The sequence below is a fragment of the Lepidochelys kempii genome, chromosome 1 (genome assembly GCF_965140265.1).
Source record: "Lepidochelys kempii isolate rLepKem1 chromosome 1, rLepKem1.hap2, whole genome shotgun sequence".
Classification (NCBI taxonomy): Eukaryota; Metazoa; Chordata; order Testudines; family Cheloniidae; genus Lepidochelys; species Lepidochelys kempii.
The window spans coordinates 242196362-242215879 of record NC_133256.1 but is presented as its reverse complement, the minus strand read 5'-3'; the positions used below and the strand labels follow the sequence as shown (position 1 = coordinate 242215879).

At 46.8% G+C, this 19518-nt stretch overlaps 1 protein-coding gene across 1 annotated transcript in view; it reads right to left on the bottom strand.

The window, feature by feature from the left end:
- Nucleotides 1–4584: 4584 nt before the first annotated feature.
- Nucleotides 4585–19518, bottom strand: part of LOC140901703 (sodium- and chloride-dependent GABA transporter 1-like) — a 33798-nt gene continuing 18864 nt past the window's right edge. The window contains exons 9-14 of the mRNA XM_073321001.1: nt 18273–18385; nt 12092–12223; nt 11117–11219; nt 10258–10358; nt 8684–8851; nt 4585–5414 (exon numbers count right to left, since the gene is read on the bottom strand). Coding sequence (XP_073177102.1) covers nt 5310–5414; nt 8684–8851; nt 10258–10358; nt 11117–11219; nt 12092–12223; nt 18273–18385 — 722 coding nt within the window. The 3' untranslated portion in view covers nt 4585–5309. The remainder of the gene's footprint in view (nt 5415–8683; nt 8852–10257; nt 10359–11116; nt 11220–12091; nt 12224–18272; nt 18386–19518) is intronic.

The window sequence follows — 19518 nt, the reverse complement described above, 5'->3', positions numbered from 1 at the left end:
ATATTTTGAGGGCTTAAGTGGGTCTTCAGTGATGCACAGGTCCAAGTGCTGGTCCTCGGCACAGACATCATTTTCACACAAACATAAACAAGTTTTAGATTCATGGGACTCAAAAAAACAACCTTGAAAACTGTGTCATAAAAGCAGGACAAGATGGAAACCCTGACAAAGGAAGGAAGTGTATGTGGGGTGATTCCTGGACCAAGTGTTAGGGTTACTGCCTAAAAATATTGCAGGACATAGGAGCAACTCTTCCATCAGACCTTGGCATGATTATCCAACAAATTCTTGAAATGTATTGGAGACAATGTTTTATTTCAGAAGGTGGAGAAAGTTACTAGGGGAGAGGCTATTCTAGATTTGATTTTGACAGATAAGGAGAAACAAGTTGAGAATTTGAAAGTGGAAGGCAGCCTGGGTGAAAGTGACCATGAAATGGTAGAGTTCATGATTCTAAGGAACGGTAGGAGGGAAAAAAGCACAAAAAAGATAATGGATTTCAAGAAGGCAGACTTCAGCAAACTCACAGAGTTGGTAAGATCCCATGGGAAGCAAGTCTAAGGGAAAAAATAGTTAAGAGAGTTGGCAGTTTTTCAAGGAGACATTATTAAGGGCACAAAAGCAAACTATCCCATTGTGCAAGAAAGATAGGAAGTATGGCAAGAGACCACCCTGGTTTAACCAGGAGATCTTCAATGTTCGGAAACACAAAACAGTTCCTACAAAAAGTGGAAACTAGGTCAAATTACAAAGGATGAATATAAACAAACAACACAAGCATTCAGGGATAAAATTAGAAAAGCAAAGGCACAAAATGAGATTAAACTAGCTAGAGACATAAAGGGTAACAAGAAAACATTCTACAAGTACATTAGAAGTAAGAGGAAGACCAAGAACAAGGTAAGCCCGTTACTCAATGATGGGGAAAAAACCATAACCAAAAATGTGGAAATGGCAGAAGTATTAAATGACATTTTTGTTTCAGTTTTCACCAAAAAGTTTAGTAGTGATTGGACGTCTAACATGCCAGTGAAAATGAGGTAGAATCTGAGGCTAAAATAGGGAAAGAACAAGTTGAAAATTACTTCAACAAGTTAGATGTCTTCAAGTCACCAGGGCCTGATGTAATATATCCTAGAATACTCAAGGAGCTGACTGAGGAGATATCTGAGCCATTAGCGATTATCCTCAAAAAGTCATGGAAGATGGGAGAGATTCCACAGGACTGGAAAAAGGCAAATATAGTACCAGTCTATAAAAAGGGGAATAAGCACAACCCAGTCAATTACAGACCAGTTAGCTAAACTTCGGTACCCGGAAAGATAATGCAGCAAATAATTAAGCAATCAATTTGCAAACACCTAGAAGATAATAAGGTGATAAGTAACAGTCACTATGGATTTGTCAAGAACAAATCATCTCAAATCAACCTAATAGATTTCTTTGACAGGGTAACAAGCTTTTGGATAGGGGGGAAAACAGCAGATGTGCTATATCTTGACTTTAGTAAGGCTTTTGATACCGTCTCACGTGACCTTCGCATAAACAAACTAGGGAAATATAACCTGGATGGAGCTACTATAAGGTGGATACATAATTGGTTGGAAAACCATTCCCAGAGAGTAGTGGAAAACCATTCCCAGTGGTTCACAGTCATGCTGGAAGGGCATATAGAGTGGAGTCCGATTCCATTCAATATCTTCGTCAATGATTTAGATAATGGCAAAGAGCGTATAAACGTATAAAGTTTGTGGACAATACTAACCTGGGAGGGGTTGCAAGTGCTTTGGTGGATAGGATTCAAATTGAAAATCGTTTGGACAAACTGGAGAAATGGTCTGAAGTAAATAGGATGAAATTTAATAAGGACAAATGCGAAGTACTCCACCTAGGAAGGAACAATCAGTTGCACACATACAAAATGGGAAATGACTGCCTAGGAAGGAGTACTGCGGAAAGGGATGTGGGAGTTACAGTGGATCGCAAGCTAAATATGAGTCAACAGTATAACACTGTTGCAAAAAAAGCTAAAGTGTTGTAAGAAAGACACAAGTAATTCTTCTGCTCTACTCTGTGCTGATACGGCCTCAACTGGAGTATTGTGTCCAGTTCTGGGCGCCACATTTCAGGAAAGATGTGGAGAAATTGGAGAAAGTCCAGAGGAGAGCAATAAAAATGATTAAAGGTCTAGAAAACATGACCTATGAGGGAAGATTGAAAAAGTTTGGTTTGTTTAGTCTGGAAAAGAGATGACTGAGGGGGATATGATAACAGTTTTCAAATACATAAAGTGTTACAAGGAGGAGGGAGAAAAATCTTTTTTGGTAACCTCTGGGTATGGGACAAGAAGCAATGGGCTTAAATTTTAGCAAGGAAGGTTTAGGTTGGACATTAGAAAAAACTTTCTAACTGTCAGGGTAGTTAAGCACTGCAATAACTTGCCTAGGAAGGTTGTGGAATCTCCGTCATTGGAGATTTTTAAGAGCAGATTCAACAAAGACCTGTCAGGGACGGTCTAGATCAGTGGTTCCCAAACTTGTTCTGCCACTTGTGCAGGGAAAGCCCCTGGCGGGCCGGGCCAGTTTGTTTACCTGCCGCATCTGCAGGTTCGGCCAATCGTGGCTCCCAGTGGCCGCAGTTCGCTGCTTCAGGCCAATGGGAGCTGCTGGAACTGGCGTGGGCTGAGGAACATACTGGCCACCACTTCCAGCAGCTCCCATTGGCCGCTGGGAGCTGCGATCAGCCGAACCTGCAGACACGGCAGGTAAACAAACCGGCCCGGCCCGGCAGGGGCTTTCCCTGCACAAGCGGCGGAACAAGTTTGGGAACCACTGGTCTAGATAATACTTAGTCCTGCTTTGAGTGCAGCGGAGGGACTAGATGACCTCTCAAGGTCCCTTCCAGTCCTATAATTTTATGATTCTATGATACAGGGCCATTCCACTCACAGAATGTGAATTGTATGAGCTAACCCCTGGGCAGAGTGCTGGATGCAGGAGGGAGCAGATCCAGTGGTAAAGCAGAAGGCAGGGGCTACTCTGTAGGCTATGGATCTGTGGATTGTGTGTGTGAGGAGGGGCACTCCCCAGTCAGGGAGTTTTGACCCCATTCCCTTCCCTCCAACTCCACAGGGCACCATACAATGCCATGCCAGGGCATAGAGGGATGGAGTAAGTCCAAGTCCAGATCTCCCAGCTGGATCAGGACATTCTGACCCTATTCCCTTCCTTGCCTGCTTCAGGATCCCACCTGAGCACTTCCCACAAGATACCTGTTCCCCTCTCAGGCTCCATGAACGGATTTATTCTGCACTGAAACTGGGTCTGAGCGTCAGCAGGGATGCCATCCCCAGTGAAAAACTTGGTACATGGTCATTGGTGTGTAGCTAAGAGATAGACAACTCCAATTCGCACATCTATACAGAAGTTACTTTTCAGACGCACCTATCCCATAGGTGGCCCCACAAGAGGGCCATTTTGGGGCTGTCCTGTGTGGAACACTGCTCTTACACCTGACTGAGGTCCTATCTGCTGGTCAGAAAATATTGGGGTCCTAGGTGCATGAGAGAACTAGGGCAAGTGAAAACAACAGATTACAGGATGTATATGGCTGCTGTTACAAGCCACCTGCTCTGAAATGACTTTGTAACCTGGAAATGTCACTTCAGTGCCAGTTCTCACTTTCCTCTGGAGCTCTCATCTCTCCTCCAACATCATCTGCAACCACACTGCCCCCAGTGCCATGCTGGGGTGCGAAAGGCTAAGACATGTCAGGGTCAATGCTGGGATGCTGGTCGAATATGCCTAGGTGAGGATGAAGGATTGTACCTCCAGCAACAAGCACCCCCCTTGATACCATGATGGCGTTTTAGGGAGTAGATAGGGGATATGGCACATACAGCATCTTAGGACACCACATAACACAGAGGTGTGCAAACTACGGCCCGTGGGCCACATCCGGTCCACAGGACCATCCTGCCCAGCCCCTGAGCTCCTGGCCCAGGAGGCTCGCCCCTCCCCCGCTGCCACACCACCACATGGGCAGCAGGGTTGCGAGCTCCTGCTGCTCCAAGTGGCATGGTAAGGGGACAGCGGCGGCCCGTAGCGGTGCGGGAGTTGGGTAGGAGGTCCCAGAGGGCAGTCAGGGGACAGGGAGCAGGGGGCAATTGGATGGGGCAGAAATTCTGGGGTAGTCAGAGGTCAGGGAACGGGAGTTTGGATAGGGTGTGGGAGTTCCGGGGAGGGCCTGTCAGGGGGCAGGGGTGTGGATATGTCGGGACAGTCAGGGGACAGGGAGCAGAGGGGGTTGGTAAGGGGGTGGGATCCCGGGGGGGGCGGTTTGGGGCAGGGGGTCCCAGGAGGGGGCAGTCAAGGGACGAGGAGCTGGGGGGGTTGGATGGGTCGGGAGTTCTGAGGGGGACAGTCAGGGGGCGGGAAGTGGGAGGGGGCGAATAGGGGGCAGGGCGGGGACCAGGCTGTTTGCGGGGCACAGCCATCCCTTCCCCACCCTCCATACAGTTTCGCACCCCGATGTGGCCCTCGGGCCAAAAAGTTTGCCCACCCCTGACGTAACATCATACCAGGGTGTGTCAGGATGGAGCATGCTCACATTATAAAGGATGTCTCCTCCACCAGTACAAGGGAATCTTAGATCTATGGCTCTGTATAAATGACTGCTAATAATAATAACAACAATGTGTGTTCATGGCTAAAGGACAGCAGCTCCAGCACAGCACCCCTTATGCCTGTCCAGATTGCTGAGGGGTATCCAGTAGCCACCAATATTCTGTATTCCTGGTTGCTGCATCCATTGTACAGCACTTAGGACTAATTATTCCTTAAAGGTACTTTATGCTATATTAATTGATAATCATCTGGAATTTGAATCCATAGCCAAAATACAGCTGGTTTCATGCTGTGACAGCCTTGCTGTTCATTAGGGGGTGCGTGGTGGACTTTAGTACAGAAGAGGGGCTGAAGAACACAACAAAAAAGGAGACGTTATTGTACTATAGAAAATGCCATCTGTGGTCAGCAGGAAACTAGGGCCTGGGACATTCCTTTCTGGCCGTATGGACTGGGATCATAAATTATGAAGACAGTCACTGGACATTGTCCTTATGGAGTTTAAAATAGAGTCTTGATCAGCCGAGCTAGGGGGCAGTGCCATGAAAGGGCTCCCCTGTTAGATCCTTCCCATGCTGACTGAAACCAACCGTGGAGTTGGGGACACACAAGCAGCGCCAGGGGAGGTCAAAGCGCAGGGGCGGGAGCAGCTACAGAGCAGGATGAATAGGTTCTGCCCTCTGCCTAGACAGCAGCATCTGAGACTCTCCCATTCAGTGAGGTCTTCGGTTTTAGTCCATTGTTCTGAACATCCACCTCTTGCGTGGGCTGAGTCATCTGCTGAAAACGCTGTCCAGAAACAAACAAACAAAGATTACAGGAAGGACACAAGTACCCAGGAGAAAATGAGGAGACCCTTTCACCACCACCTCCACACATGGCATGTGGCTGAAGCTGATGGTCACAACCCTTCTTTCTAAATTGAAGAGAGGTCCCTAGTTACAGAAAGAGGGCTACCAAGGGGATAGTGAACACTGAAGGTGATTAGGACAATTGCTCCAGATACCAGACACCTTTATTTGGCAATGTAATCACTTCCCCTTTGCTCTTCTATTACACACAGTTCTCTCTTATGAATAACAGAGAGCACCATTACAAAAAGAAAAGGAGGACTTGTGGCACCTTAGAGACTAACCAATTTATTTGAGCATAAGCTTTCGTGAGCTACAGCTCATTTCATCAGTTGCATCCGATGAAGTGAGCTGTAGCTCACGAAAGCTCATGCTCAAATAAATTGGTTAGTCTCTAAGGTGCCACAAGTCCTCCTTTTCTTTTTGCGAATACAGACTAACACGGCTGTTACTCTGAAACCCACCATTACAAAGTAAACCAGTAGTTACCGCACAGTTGTAGCAGCACCTAGACGCTAAAGCTAGTCAAAATTTTAAAATTTGTTACCAAAAACGTCAAGGTTCTTCCCATTTCACAGGATTCAAAATGGACCCACTTTTCATTCTCTATTCCATTTTTCATGAAATTCTCATTAAAAATTGTTATCCAATGGTTACAGAATGCCAAGGAATTTACAGTTTATGGCTCTGATCCTGCATGGCCCTTTATGCCAGCATGGATTCCCATTTACATCAACCTGACAGGATCAAAGTCTAAATAAAACTGAGGTCCATTGGTAGAGCTGTGTCCGGAAGACACCCCGGGAGATGGAATGTGGGAGAGAGCAGTCCCTCAGGCAGAGGGGCACTGGTTGTCTGAGCAATATGGGTTGAAGCCTAGGGTTGAATGGACATGGAGGCTGAATTCCAGGAGGGGAAGTGGTGCTTTAAATTATGGAACATGAGGCAGAGAGGAAGGGGGCCTGAAGTGAATGGACATCACTGAGCTGGAGAAGAGCCCCTCCAGGAGAGGGAAGAGCCCCCGTACTCAGACATATCTGAAGTTTTTCTTGCCGGGTGAAGCCCCTGAAATGTTTAGGGAGGCTCTCCTGCCATTCATGCTCAGTAGGATTAAAATATCTTATAATCTTTCCTGACTGTCAAAACCCTTTTATTCTGCATTGACATCTAATTTCCCTCCAGCCTCAGCTCTGTTACAAGCTAATCCTCTCTCTCTCACATGCACACACATACACACACACTGTCTAACTCCCTGCTGCCACCAGCTGTTTAATGCTAGTGCAATGGATTATGGAGGCTGGGGGCCTGGGTGTGTGTGTTGCCTGCCTCCGAAAAGAGTGACATTCCACTGAACTGGCAGAACGGTCAGTGCACATGGGGATATCGAGTCTGATCGAGTGAGCAAAGGGAGGGGAAAGTAAATAGAAGCCAATCACACTGTTATTATTTCTAATTCCCATTGACTGACATTGTCAGTGCACACCAGATGCTAAGGTTGCTCCTGGAGCAACAGAATATAACCTCGTTCCATGGGCCTGCAAGACGGGGACTCAGTGGAAATGTGGACAACAGGTGGGATCTCAGGTTACAGATGGATTCAGAGGCACAACTACAGGGATTCAGCTCACTTAGGGGCAGATTGCGATATCCCTAATCACTTGGTATGGTACAAGTCGCCCCGCTGAAGTCAGAGGAACTACTTGAGGATTTAGATGCTACTCAGTGAGAGTCAGGACATTACAATCTGGCCTTCCCAGCCTGCTCCTGCTCCCAGTGAAGTCAAGAGAATACTGTCCTCAGCTTCAATGAGAATAGAATTGGAACCAAACACAGGGAGGAACTGATGCCCGCGTTAGGAGACAAGAAGGGATTTCCCCCGGTGGCATATTACCAGTGAGTGGCGGGGAGGGGTGGTGAGTGTTCATACCATCCTATGGAGCTCTGAGCAAGGATCATCTGTAAGGATCAGAGATGGATCTGAGTGGGGATTGTTCGCTTTAATTCTCAACACAATGCGCAGCCTATTGCTATCAACAGAGAGAAGGGTAATGCCCTGTGACTGCCTTTGACAGTCTCTTCTTCTGACCCTAAAGGAAATGACATTGTGGTGGGGTCTATATTGGTGCAGCACTGGGGCCTCTCTCTGTCTTTCTTTCATTTTTAAAGTGAATTGAATGCTGGCGAAAGATAGGAGACTGACAGCCCTTTTTATCCATGAGACAGCCAGCCCCAGTGCAAACCTCCCTCACCAATAGACCTTGGCTCTGAGCTAGTTCAGGCTTCTCGCTCAGTTAGAACGTGGCATCTTTGCTGAGATTGCCTGTTAGTGACTTTCATAACTAGAACTATACAGGAACTGGAATATCCACAGTTTCAAACATTTGCTTTTATTCCAAATCGGAACAAAAAAGAATTTAGAACTTTCCCATGAAACGAGATGTATGAAAAGATTTTGTTTCAAGACAGTCAAAAACATTTCCTTTTGATTTTGACTTTTTTTGAAAAACAAAATGTTGATAATATTAAATACATTTCAAAATGAAAAGTCATTTTGAAATGAAAAAATCAAAAAGTTCCATTTCCGAAATGGTCCAGACAGAATGTTCTGACCTTCGCAAAACACATCATTTCAATTTCTTTTTTCAAAACAAAATTTGTCAGAATCAACATGTCCCCTTGGAAAGTTGTGTTTCTGACAAAACAGCATTTTCCAATGGGAAAACATTCTGTTGGAAGATTTTCAAACATCTCTCTATGTAACAGTGATAGGCTGATGTGAACAGTAATCTGCTAGGAATGGGACCAAGATTCCCTCGACTTATTTCACATAAGACACCAAACAGGAATGAGAAGGTAACAATTTTTGGTCACTACTGACCTGTGAGGAATTGTAACCAACAGGTAAAGGTACATATCTTCTTACCCCAATCCCTTAAGTCATTCATTTGCCTCAGTGAGAAAGGGCTTTCTATTGGCTTACATGGAATGTGTTGTGCAGGAGGTAGTAGAAAGCATAAGGAGCAGATCAGAAGAGCGCAGAGGGTGTTGGGGGAAGAGGTGGGAGTCTCTGGAAGCCTTGGTTTACAAAGACTACAGGAGTCAATGCCATGACACAGGGGCTGAGTGAAGTTTATAGTGGGTTGCTGGTGGGAAATTCACTCTGGACAGATAATTGAGCAGAGGCAGAAGTTGGAAAGTTGCTTTTACCTGCCTGATGGTCCCCTCGGAGATGAAGAAGTAGTACAGCATATAGCCCGGAATCAGCACCATGGAAGACAGAGCCATGAGCCAGCCGATGCCCTGTCCCCATGTGGGATAGACATATTTCCCCAGAGTCAGAGGGGTCATTTCAACCACGCTGAAGAAGAAAACACCCTGAAGAAACAGGATCAGCAGTCACAGCATCGTATGGCACAAGCAGAAATATTCACTGACTGTCCTTTTGAGAGTTCCCTAAATTCTCACTATGAGTTCTAGTGAATAATCACACACCATTCCCAACAGCCCTCTCTGCCCCCCCAGCCAGGGCTCCCGCACCATTCCCAACAGCTCTCCCCCACACAGCCAGGGTTTCCACACCATTCCCATCAGCCGCCCGCCCCACGGCCAGGGCTCCCACACCGTTCCCAACAGCCCCCCTCCTCCCATCCAGGGCTCCTCCACCATTCCCAACTGCTCCTGGCCACCAGCCAGGGCTCCCGCACCGTTCCCAACAGCCCCCTTCCCACCCAGCCAGGGCTCCCACACCATTCCCAACTGCCCCCGCTCCCCAGCCATGGCCCAAGAGCTGCCCCAAAAGCCAGGGCTCCCAGATCAGTCCCAACAGCTCCTCCCACAGCCAGGGCTCCTGCACCAACGCACCTTTCTCTCTAATCTTCTCATTCCACCAGAGATTGTTTCTACCCCATTTCCTACAGCAATTCTGGCTGAGAGAGACTGAGAATGCATGGTAATGTTTTCCCCATTGTCAGTGCCCCTAAACTTCCCTGCCCCAGCCAGAGCACTTACACCCCTCCCTACTTAGGCTTCTGCTGCACACTGCACTCCCAAACCATTTCCTAAATAGCTTCCTCTTAGCTGACTCTCAGGAGCTAGGAACTTCTCACAGCCAGTATTCCTGCGGCAATGCCAATAGCACCTCCTGCTGGGAGAGGAAGGGTTGGAGGGGGGCGGAGGAACTGAGAGCTCATCAGTGCCAATTCTATTATTTCTGAGAGTGCCTCCTGCTGAGAGAGGCTTGGGAGGGGCTGAGGCTGGAGCTGGAGTGGCTGAAAGTTTTCCCCACAGCCAACAATGATTTTTAAAGTCATAAATCACCAGTTCAGCTTCTGAAATATCAAACACAGGAGTAATGCATGAGTGGTTTGAGCATTGGCCTACTAAACCCAGGGTTGAGAGTTCAATCCTTGAGGGGGCCATTTAAGGATCTGGGGCAAAAATTGGGGATTGGTCCTGCTTTGAGCAGGGGTTGGACTAGATGACCTCCTGAGGTCCCTTCCAACCCTGAGATTCTATATTCTATGATTCTAGGCCAAACTCCCTGCTCTCTTCTGAGAGTCAGTTGCAGGGATTCAGGTGGGAGAATAAAAGAGGCTCTACATATTTCTTTTCCTGCCAGTCACTTTGACTCTTCTCAGGACCAACTTGCATTTAATGCCAGATCTGGATTTGGATTGGAGTTACCTTGAATAAAAATTTAGTGCTTCCCCCACCCACAGAATGATCCCAGTGAGGTGGCCCTTCTAGATCAACCTCCCCAAAGAGAGTTGCTTTGTTCTCACCACACAAACAAGGGGAGTGAAGAAGGCCCAGCAGAGCTTCCACCAGCTGCAAGGTTGGTAGCCAATCATCTCTTCAATGTTCATGTAAAATCTGTTCACACCTACAGTGAGAAATGTGTATTAACAGCAGCAATGATATCTCAGCACCATTCTCATCACCTTTGTCCAGTGACCCAACACAGAACAGGAGAAGGAGGACATGTGAGATCAGAGAGGAGAGCAGGCATTTAAGGTGAGCATGGAGAAGTGTAACGCTGACTCCCCAGATAAAAAGTAGAGGCCATAGACACAAACACTGGACTCTATCTTAATGGGAACCTGGATAATTTTATGACCACTAAAAACATCTACAGCTTCCCAAGCTAAGACAGTGATAATAATCAACTAGCAAAGGTCTAGATCATAAGATAGACTAGGTCATAGATTGACCTTGGAGGGGTCAAGAAGGAATTTCCTGACACCCCAGCACTGCACAATTGGATGGGCAAGTTACTGAAGAGGGGGGACTCCTAAGCATCAGACATTGGACACTGCCAGGATACCAGGGCAGATGGCTCAGCAGTCAGATTTGGCCTAACAAATTCTATATTCGTATCATACCCTCAAAAATCCAATTCTAGAGGCCTGTGCGTATTTCCATTTGTATAGGAATCTCTGTGAACATGTGCTCAGCTGAGTGGCTGTCTGAGGAAGCAAGATGAAAAATCCCGGGGGTTTTCAAAAGCTTTCAGCTTTGGCCCAACACTGTAGTCAGTTGTCCATCTCCCACTGACTTCAGTGCTAGTGTTGAGGGCTTTTGCAAATAGCACCTTCTGTGCCTGTAGATAAGAAGCAAAGGAACAAGGTGAGTTGCACTTACCGTAACACCAGGAAATTGAGATGGTCTCAAAGAAGACGAGGAAGAGAAGACACATGCCACTGGCTGAATAATAATCAAACAGCTTGAAGACATAAATGCCACCCTGAGGAGACAAAGCCAAAGGGAGGGGGCCTGGTTATAGAGTACAGCCTGGGTGGGGAGCTGAGGATTAATACGATCAATACTTTTATCTAATCATTCTGCCTGTGTGTGTTAATTTCCTTGGCCTATGGAAGCCAACAAAGATGCATCATTTTGTTATAATCAAATTCCTGCCATTTTAACAGACGTACTCTGGAATGTGGTCAAGGAGTGAGTGTTCAAGCCTGGCTGAAGGCAGGGAGACAAGCAGGACTCTCGTGTGGCTGCCTTCCTCCTCTAGTGTGAGGTGAAGCCACTTTGTAAAATGAATCCATTCTGTCCCTCCTGCTGCACTTCAGATGCTTCTGCAGATGTTCCATCTTCTGTGACTCATCCAGCACGAAGTCACAAAGTGGGAAATCCACACCCTGGCCTCCATGTCACCGAGCCTGGCCCTGAAGTCTGCACAAAAAGCCTGAGCCTCACTGCCATACACCCAGTATACAGATCTCTGCATTAGGTCACTCACTAGGGCATGTAAACATGGAGCCTGGGCCTTAGTGTCACTGCCCCAGAGCCCCACCAGACCTGCTCTCTTTTGGTTTATCTCAATCTTCTGCTTAGAGAATGTGTCACCCTCCAGGGCATAGGCCCATCCTCGAAGCAACAGGAGTCCCAGCTAGACTGACCACAAGGATGATGATAACTTACTGAGATTTAATGTGTAGACTGCAGCTTGCTGGATAGATGACAGTGCTGGGCAAAGCCCAGACCAACAGTGGCCCTAGTGTCTTTCACAGACAATGGCCCTTCCCCCAGGCTTCCTCTGCTGCTGTTATACAAAAAGGTGGATGGAAAAGCACCAGGAACAGGAGTGAGCACAGGGAGAGGTACCTGGGTGATGTTGGAGAATCCAACAATGTAGGAGATAAGACAGACCACAGCAATGAAGAGCTTCTTCCTGGCCCTCAGGAGATAGGGATACTCATCTAACAGGGCTGTGACAAACCCCTCCACAGTGCAGAACTGCAGGAGGAAAGACACACACAAACATATCACCACCCTCTGCATTCCCTTGAAACACTCCTCCTCCTCCTCCCCCTCCCCCCCGACTGCCCCGGTGTGGTGCCACCTCCCTCCCCTCTGGAGAATGCACCTCCTCTCAGCCTGGATTTGTGTTACTTCTTCTATCTCTGTGTTCGACTGACCACTGCTTCCCTGCTGCCTTCACCTCATTTCCAGCATGTAGTGACGGTGCTGAAGGACCATCATGCTGAAGCCTGGTGTGGGTGTCAAAATCTGTTCCTTTCACTTGACTGCAGGAGTTACCACAGGTAGCTGGATAATGATTGGTGTTGTGGAGAAGGAAAGGGGCTGGTGTGGAAGTGAAGGGGAGGGTGGCTGACAGGGAGGACTGGATATGCAAAGTAACAGGGGGAAAGTAGAGGGGAAAAGAGAAGGGCCTGGGTATGGGAGACCATCAAGTGGGGGAAGATATGAGCAAGAGGGTAAATGGCAAGGGAACCGGAAGTCACTTCAGATTAAGAATGGTGTACGGGAGGAGAGAGAAGTGGGCACAGGGAGTTACTGGAGCAGATATGCATGGGGGAAGTCCTAGGGGAGTTGTGTGAGGAGTAGTGGGGGGGGAGAGGAAGGCTGAAGCAGTAAATACCGATGGGATACACACCTCTCCACATCCTAACCAGACCACATGGAACACACAGGAAGAGATGGCCAAATTGTGCAATGCTGCTCGTGCAATCCGCACCTGGCTGGGGGCTAGGAAGCCCCCAGGTCTAATCCTGACACGGACCTGCTATGTGACCTTGAACAAGTCATTAAGGCTAAACGTTTCAAACCTGGGTGCCTAAAGTTAGACACCCAAATAGAACATTTAGGCACCTAAACAAAAATGGCCTGATTTATAGCCGTGCTGAGCTCCCGCGGCTCCCACTGACATCTGCTGGAGTTGCGAGTGCTCCATACCTCTGAAGAGCAGGCCATTGCGGTGTTTCCTATTTGACATTGCTTGGGCTGCTGGTGTGCAGAGTCCACGGCCTATCGTGCTGACCAATAGTGTCTCATTGGTTCCTTTTACTCACCCCTCCCTGCCCATCTATCTGTCTGACTCCATCTGTTCTCTCTTGCTGTATGTTCAGAGTATAAGATTTTGGGGGCAGTGACAGTCTTTTGTTTTGTGTTTGTGCAGCACCTAGCACAATGGGATTCTGAGGTCCATGACTGGGGCTCCCAGGCACTAGCATAATACAAATAATAAATAATAATTGTTATCACTCTGTGTACTCGCTTCCTTCCTTCCTTCTTTCTTTTTTCTCTTTACAGTGGCTTTTGTGCGTTTTCTGAAATGTTTCACTTTCCTCAGTATATTGTTGTGTCTCTTCATTATTCCTGTCGCTTTTCTATAATAGGCCTCTGTCCCGCACCCCAAACCTGAGTTGGTGATCCTGTTATTTCCTGTTTCTTATTTCCATTCCTGATTCTCCCCCACTCTTTTTTCCACCCTTGCCGGGGTCTGGTCACTCCATCAATTGTGGGGCAGTAGAATAGTGGGTCACTGACAGGCTGGCACCTCACAACAATTAGCAGACAAGAGAGTTTTCCCACAGTTCAAGGGGCTTGCGATCCCCACCACAGGATACAAAGAACTCCCACTGGCTTCAGGGAGAGCTCCTTGTATCATGCAGGAGAAGAAGACGGCCCAAAGGGAGTTTAACTGCAGAAAAACAGCTATTCAGCAGATAGGCTTGTGAGTGGGTGTTTCTGCTGTGCAGGACTCTGATTCCATCAGCAAGAAATGCTCATGAATAACCTGTAAAAGATGGCATCACATGGGACACACGCGGGCTTGGAATCACAAGGCTCCACTCACTCCCCTAGGGGAGCAAACGCCTGACCTGGAAACTGGCAGTTAAAAGGAATCATTAGCACATTATGCAAGAGATGCAAGAGAACTAAACCTAGATCTAGATGCAAGAGGACTGAACCCACGAGTGAAAACGTGTGTGTGTGTCTGTGCGTATCAGCGTATGCCACTGCAGCTGTGAATAAGAATTTGCGATGTCCCTCATGATGCAAAGAGACAGGACGTAGCGGTAGTAAATACACAAAGGATTATTTATTGAGGCTACTGGGCACAGACAGACCCTGTTATTCCCCTTGACTCTCCAGCGCCCTGTGCTGCCTACCGTCACCAAAAGCGGTTCTCCTTAAGCCCAGGTGTGAGCAGGCTGAGTCCCGACTCTGTCCTCCCCAGAGCACACAGACCCGGAGTTAGGCCCCGATTCAGCCAAGTACTTAAACACATTCTTTGCTTTAAGCACACGCTCAAGGGCTTTGTTGAGCCGGGATGGACTTAAGCACATGTTGAAAGTTAAAGATGTGCCTAAGTGCTTCACTGAAATGGCCCTTGTGGCTCAATTTTGTAAAGGTATTTAGGTGTTGTGCCGCTTAGCACTGCAATGCCTGGCTGATTGAGGAGTCTAAATCCCCTTGAGAGCCGACAGGATTTAGGGTTTTAAGTGCCTAAACCCCTTTGGAAAATGAGATTTAGGCTTTTAAATCAGTTAGGTGTTTCGACACTGAGTGCAGCAACACCTTACTGGCCAAACACCCCCCACTTTCATGGGCTTTGGTTTTCTTGGCAGCTCAAACATGACCAGAACATAAACCTCAATCTTAGCTTCCCAGCTTGGGTGTCCCTCCAGGCCCAACTCTGGCCTCTCTCCAGGGAACCACTCCCACCTCCCTTCTAGCCCAGCTGCAATAATGAGCTGCACCTGCGACAATGAGCCAGCAGAACTTCAGCAGCCCTCTGAAGGGGTCTAGCACCTGTTAAGGGTGGGGTTTGACTCAAGAGCCTTCCCACCTTGCTACACCTGGCCTGGACTAAGCAGTCATGGACTGGGCTGCTGACCGTCCTGCAGAAGATGTTCCTGTGCACAACCAACGCTTTCTGAGAACATGTGGGGCCTAATTTTCAAAAAAGGCAACCTGAAGTATTTGTGCAATTGCACACTTGCATTTGTGTGCTCAGTTATAGCAACACATGCAAATCAGGAGCCTGTGTGTACTAATAACTAGCCAGGCACCTACGTACCTACCTATTTGCATGCACAGTTGTTACTGCACATGCAAAAGTAGGCATATTTTTTGCAGGCATTGTGGGTTCCACGCTATGCGTGTAAATCATATCCTGAATGAGTAAATCTCCAGTATGCAGACAGAAACCCTCAACATCTATTTATCTGTTTTTCTAAATGCTTGTTTTGCTTTTGATGCCTCACACACCCCTTCCCCAGGCACTGACAGCCCCCAAAGAGCTCCGTGCCCTGTGAGACTGACAGTCATATGGGACTCTAAGACTTTCATGTGATATTTGAGATGCAAAGGCATCAATAATTCCACACAGTGCTTAGGAGCCTTATTGTCATGTATTGAACTATTTACGAGAGCCGAGTGAACGATCCACAGAGAATAGTTCTTTCAGTGAACTTAGCTACTTTGGGAACATTTACTCATTATTTGAGATTGTTTGCCAAATAATATCAGCAATAAGTCCTGGTCTGAGCTGTTCAATGGGAGCATTCAGCATGTGAAACTCCAGCAGGGTTGATTAGATTTGATTGGACACAAGGTGTGACAGTTTGGGGAATATGTCCATGTCCATTTATGAATTTCATGTCATTTTATGAATGTTGTCTGTAATTGCAACCAGTTTTTGTAGATCAGATCAGTAATTGTAGATCAGATCATCCATTTTTCAGCATTTTGTAGCAGAGAGGCTATGTAGGGGTGAGGGGAGGGAGGAAGGAAGATGTGATGGAGCAATCAAGGGCCATCAACACTGAGCAAATTTCCCTTGCTCAAACAATACGGTTTCTGCCAGCAGGGCCTTTGGCTTTGAATGGACTCTCTTCACAGAAATCTGTCTGGGGAGAGGGGGAGCTGGAATCCCACCACTCCCCCCATCTAATCTAGTCTTTTTGACAAGGTAGCTGCTTTCTAAGCCAAGGAAGCCATTTCATCGCCAGGAACAGAAGGCAAGCTACAGTGAGTGGAGGAAGGAAGGATTTTACCTCCCCTAAGGCCTTGAACCAAACCCAGAACTCACAAACAAAACTCTATTGTGCTTTTTAAGAGTAAGGTGTGTGTGTTTATGTTTAAGAAATCCCTTTGCTAAGCCTGTGTTTCCTTGTTTTACTGACACATTGCCCTTAAAGGGGTTAACTAGAAACCAGAGCTTCCACCACCAGGTGGGCTCTTCAGGGAACTTGTCTAAGTCTTGGTCTACACTTAAAATTTCAATCAACATAGATACAGCGCTCAGGGGTGTGAAAAATCCACACCTCTGAGCACCATAGCTAAGCCAACCGAACCCCAAATGTAGACACGACAAGGTTGACAGAAGAATTCTTTCATCAACCTAACTACTGCTGCTCAGAGAGGTGGATTACCTACAGCAACAGAAAAACCTGTTCCATCGCTGTAGGAAGCATCTGCTCTATGGCTACTATGTCACTAACTGGACCCAGGGGCTAGGAAGCATGTAGGATTCAGCAATCCGATCCCATCACAACAGGCTGGTGTCCCTCCAGGGAGTGGGACTAGATCAGGCCATGGCACAAGGTTTCCCTATAACTTGTGGGCTTTCTCCTGCACTGCCCCATATGCACAGAATGCCCTCCCAGAATTAACTGGGAAGGGCACTACCATCTTCCCCTTCCAAACCTACTGCTTCTGTAAGCCTTTCAAGGAATCAACCAGTGTCTGGTGGGTTGGCTGTGTCACTCAGGAATAGCTGGTATTTCCTTTGATAAAGTAAGCCGACTTGCCTGTGTCTTTACTATACCCGGTACAATAGGGCCAGGAGCTACTGTAGTACAAAGACATCCTGGTGCCTTAGAGACTAACCAATTTATTAGAGCATAAGCTTTCGTGACGAAAGCTTATGCTCTAATAAATTGGTTAGTCTCTAAGGTGCCACAAGTCCTCCTTTTCTTTTTGCGAATACAGACTAACACGGCTGTTACTCTGAATCCTGGTGCCTGTGTTCTCTGACTCTGAGTGGTATCTCTTGGAATCAGGTGTCCCAGGTGAATACTCAAAATTACTATTGCCTTCTATAAATATTCTCTAGTATTTGCCTAAAATTTCCCTTGTACGTGAAGATCTGCCCAAAATGGAGGATCTCATTTTTGAGTGTGAGAAATCACCCCATACAGGACATACATTCCCTGTAAGCAGCCACCCAGCAGGCTATTAAGTACCACGCAGTTCAGGTATCCCTCCCACAACTGTCGTGTGCTCCCCCTGCCCTGGAGCCACTCCCAGGAGCCTTCCGCTTGCTGTGCAGAGTGGGGAGGGGAAGGGAAAAAAGGCAGGGCAGCGTGCTGATGTCAGGGTGTCCCCCTGCCCCTGTACACCATCTCCACAGAGCCGTGGGGGACACACAACAAGGCTCAGGATGGAGAGGGCTTGCTGGCAGCTGCTGCTGTGTCTGAACTTGTTGATCTACTTAAAAGGGTGGCATACTTAAAGGGGCAATGTGCTCCTCTGTCTCTCTCTCTCTCTCTCTCTCACACACACACACACAAAATTACATTGTTGTGTCACACACATACACTCTGTCTTTCACACTCACCTCCCAACACATACTTGTTGTTGTTGTTACTTCTTGATACTTCTTTCAAAGTGTGTTATTTTAGTGTTTTGACTAAAAAATTTCACAATTTTTATTTCTCTCTTACGCTTAAATTTAATTCTTTGAGTAGTGAGTTCTAAAATGCTTAACTTGTCCTGGCTGGAGTAATTATCCCTGTGGTAACTTTTTAAAAATATATATTATATCTAGATTTTTGGTTTCTTCTGGTGGCGCACATCTGCACATTACCTTGATATGGTGCACATAACAAAATTCATTCTGCACATGGATAGAAAAAATTAGAGGGAATACTGTACAGGACTGACAGAAGAGGACAGACAACTATCATCTGGGGTGGTTCTTATCTAACCACAGCTTTGCTTCTTGCCCACTTTCCCCGGTGTGTTGTCTCACCTGGCTGTCGAGGCCTAACATCATTAACATGGAGAAGAAGAGAATCGACCAGAGAGGGGACATGGGCAGCTGCGTGACAACCTGTGGGTAGGCAAGGAAAGCCAGTCCTGGACCTACCAGAATGAAAACATATTGAATAATTTACGTTTCTAAAGAGCTTTAACAATGAGGCATGTCAGAGCTCAGTATGACTATTAAACCGAGCGATGGCAACAGCAAAAACTTGCCAATATTTTAATATGGGCTCCATGAAAATCTGCCCCCTTGGTCTGTGCTGCACAAAGGAGGGGTGAGGGACTTGACAATCCATTCATCTTTTCCCCCATTTAAACAACAATGCCATTTTGTTACCATCATCAATGATGCAGGAACAGACTGGGGGATCAAACGTTTTCCTGGAAATGCGTATACTTTGTTACTGACATATACACTGAGAATGAGAGTTGATCAAACATTTTCCAACAGGATTTTTTTCGGTCCCAAAATGCCATTTCGTCAAAATTGAAACTTTCTGGGGGAACATGTCAATTGCAAAGAAATTTAGTCTGGGGGAAAAAATTGAAAAAAACTCACCTCTTTGATAAGGTTGAAAATGGAATTCAGAACAAAAATGTCAGAATTTCCCACAAAAAGGAAACGTTGAGCTTCAGCCAGCTCTTGTAAGAATACTGATCGTATCAGAGCTTAGCTACTCCGTGGGAAAGCTCTAACAAAGGGCTATACCCGTAAAGAGCCTCCTTAAGTGCACCAGTCCTGAACAATAGACAATCTAGGTGTAGAACAACAACAAACCTCAGAATTTCCTGTGTTGGGAACCTGAGTGGAAAGAGCACCTGAGTCTATCAGGAATAAGCTTCCCAAATTCCTCTGGGACCCAGGCCATTCCTCACATCTGTTCAGCTTGACAAAGAATTTGCCAAATGGCTCGTTCCCAGTCTCCTGAGCCATCCAGTCCTACAACTCTGTACCATCTCAGGAAATTGAATTACACACTTGCGCCCCAGTCAGGAAAGCTCAGTGAGAACCATGCTGATTCACAAAATGCTATTCACTATATATTACATTCTGAAAATTTGGAACCTGTTTTCTTTTTGGAGGTCATTTTCACTCACTTCATGGGCCAGATCGTCTGTCGTGAAAACTGGCATTGCTGCATTGAGGGCAGTGGGGCTCTGGTCTTGTAAGTTTAATAAAATTAGTTGTGCACGATATATAAAAATTCTCCTCCAAAACTGGCCTTATTCTC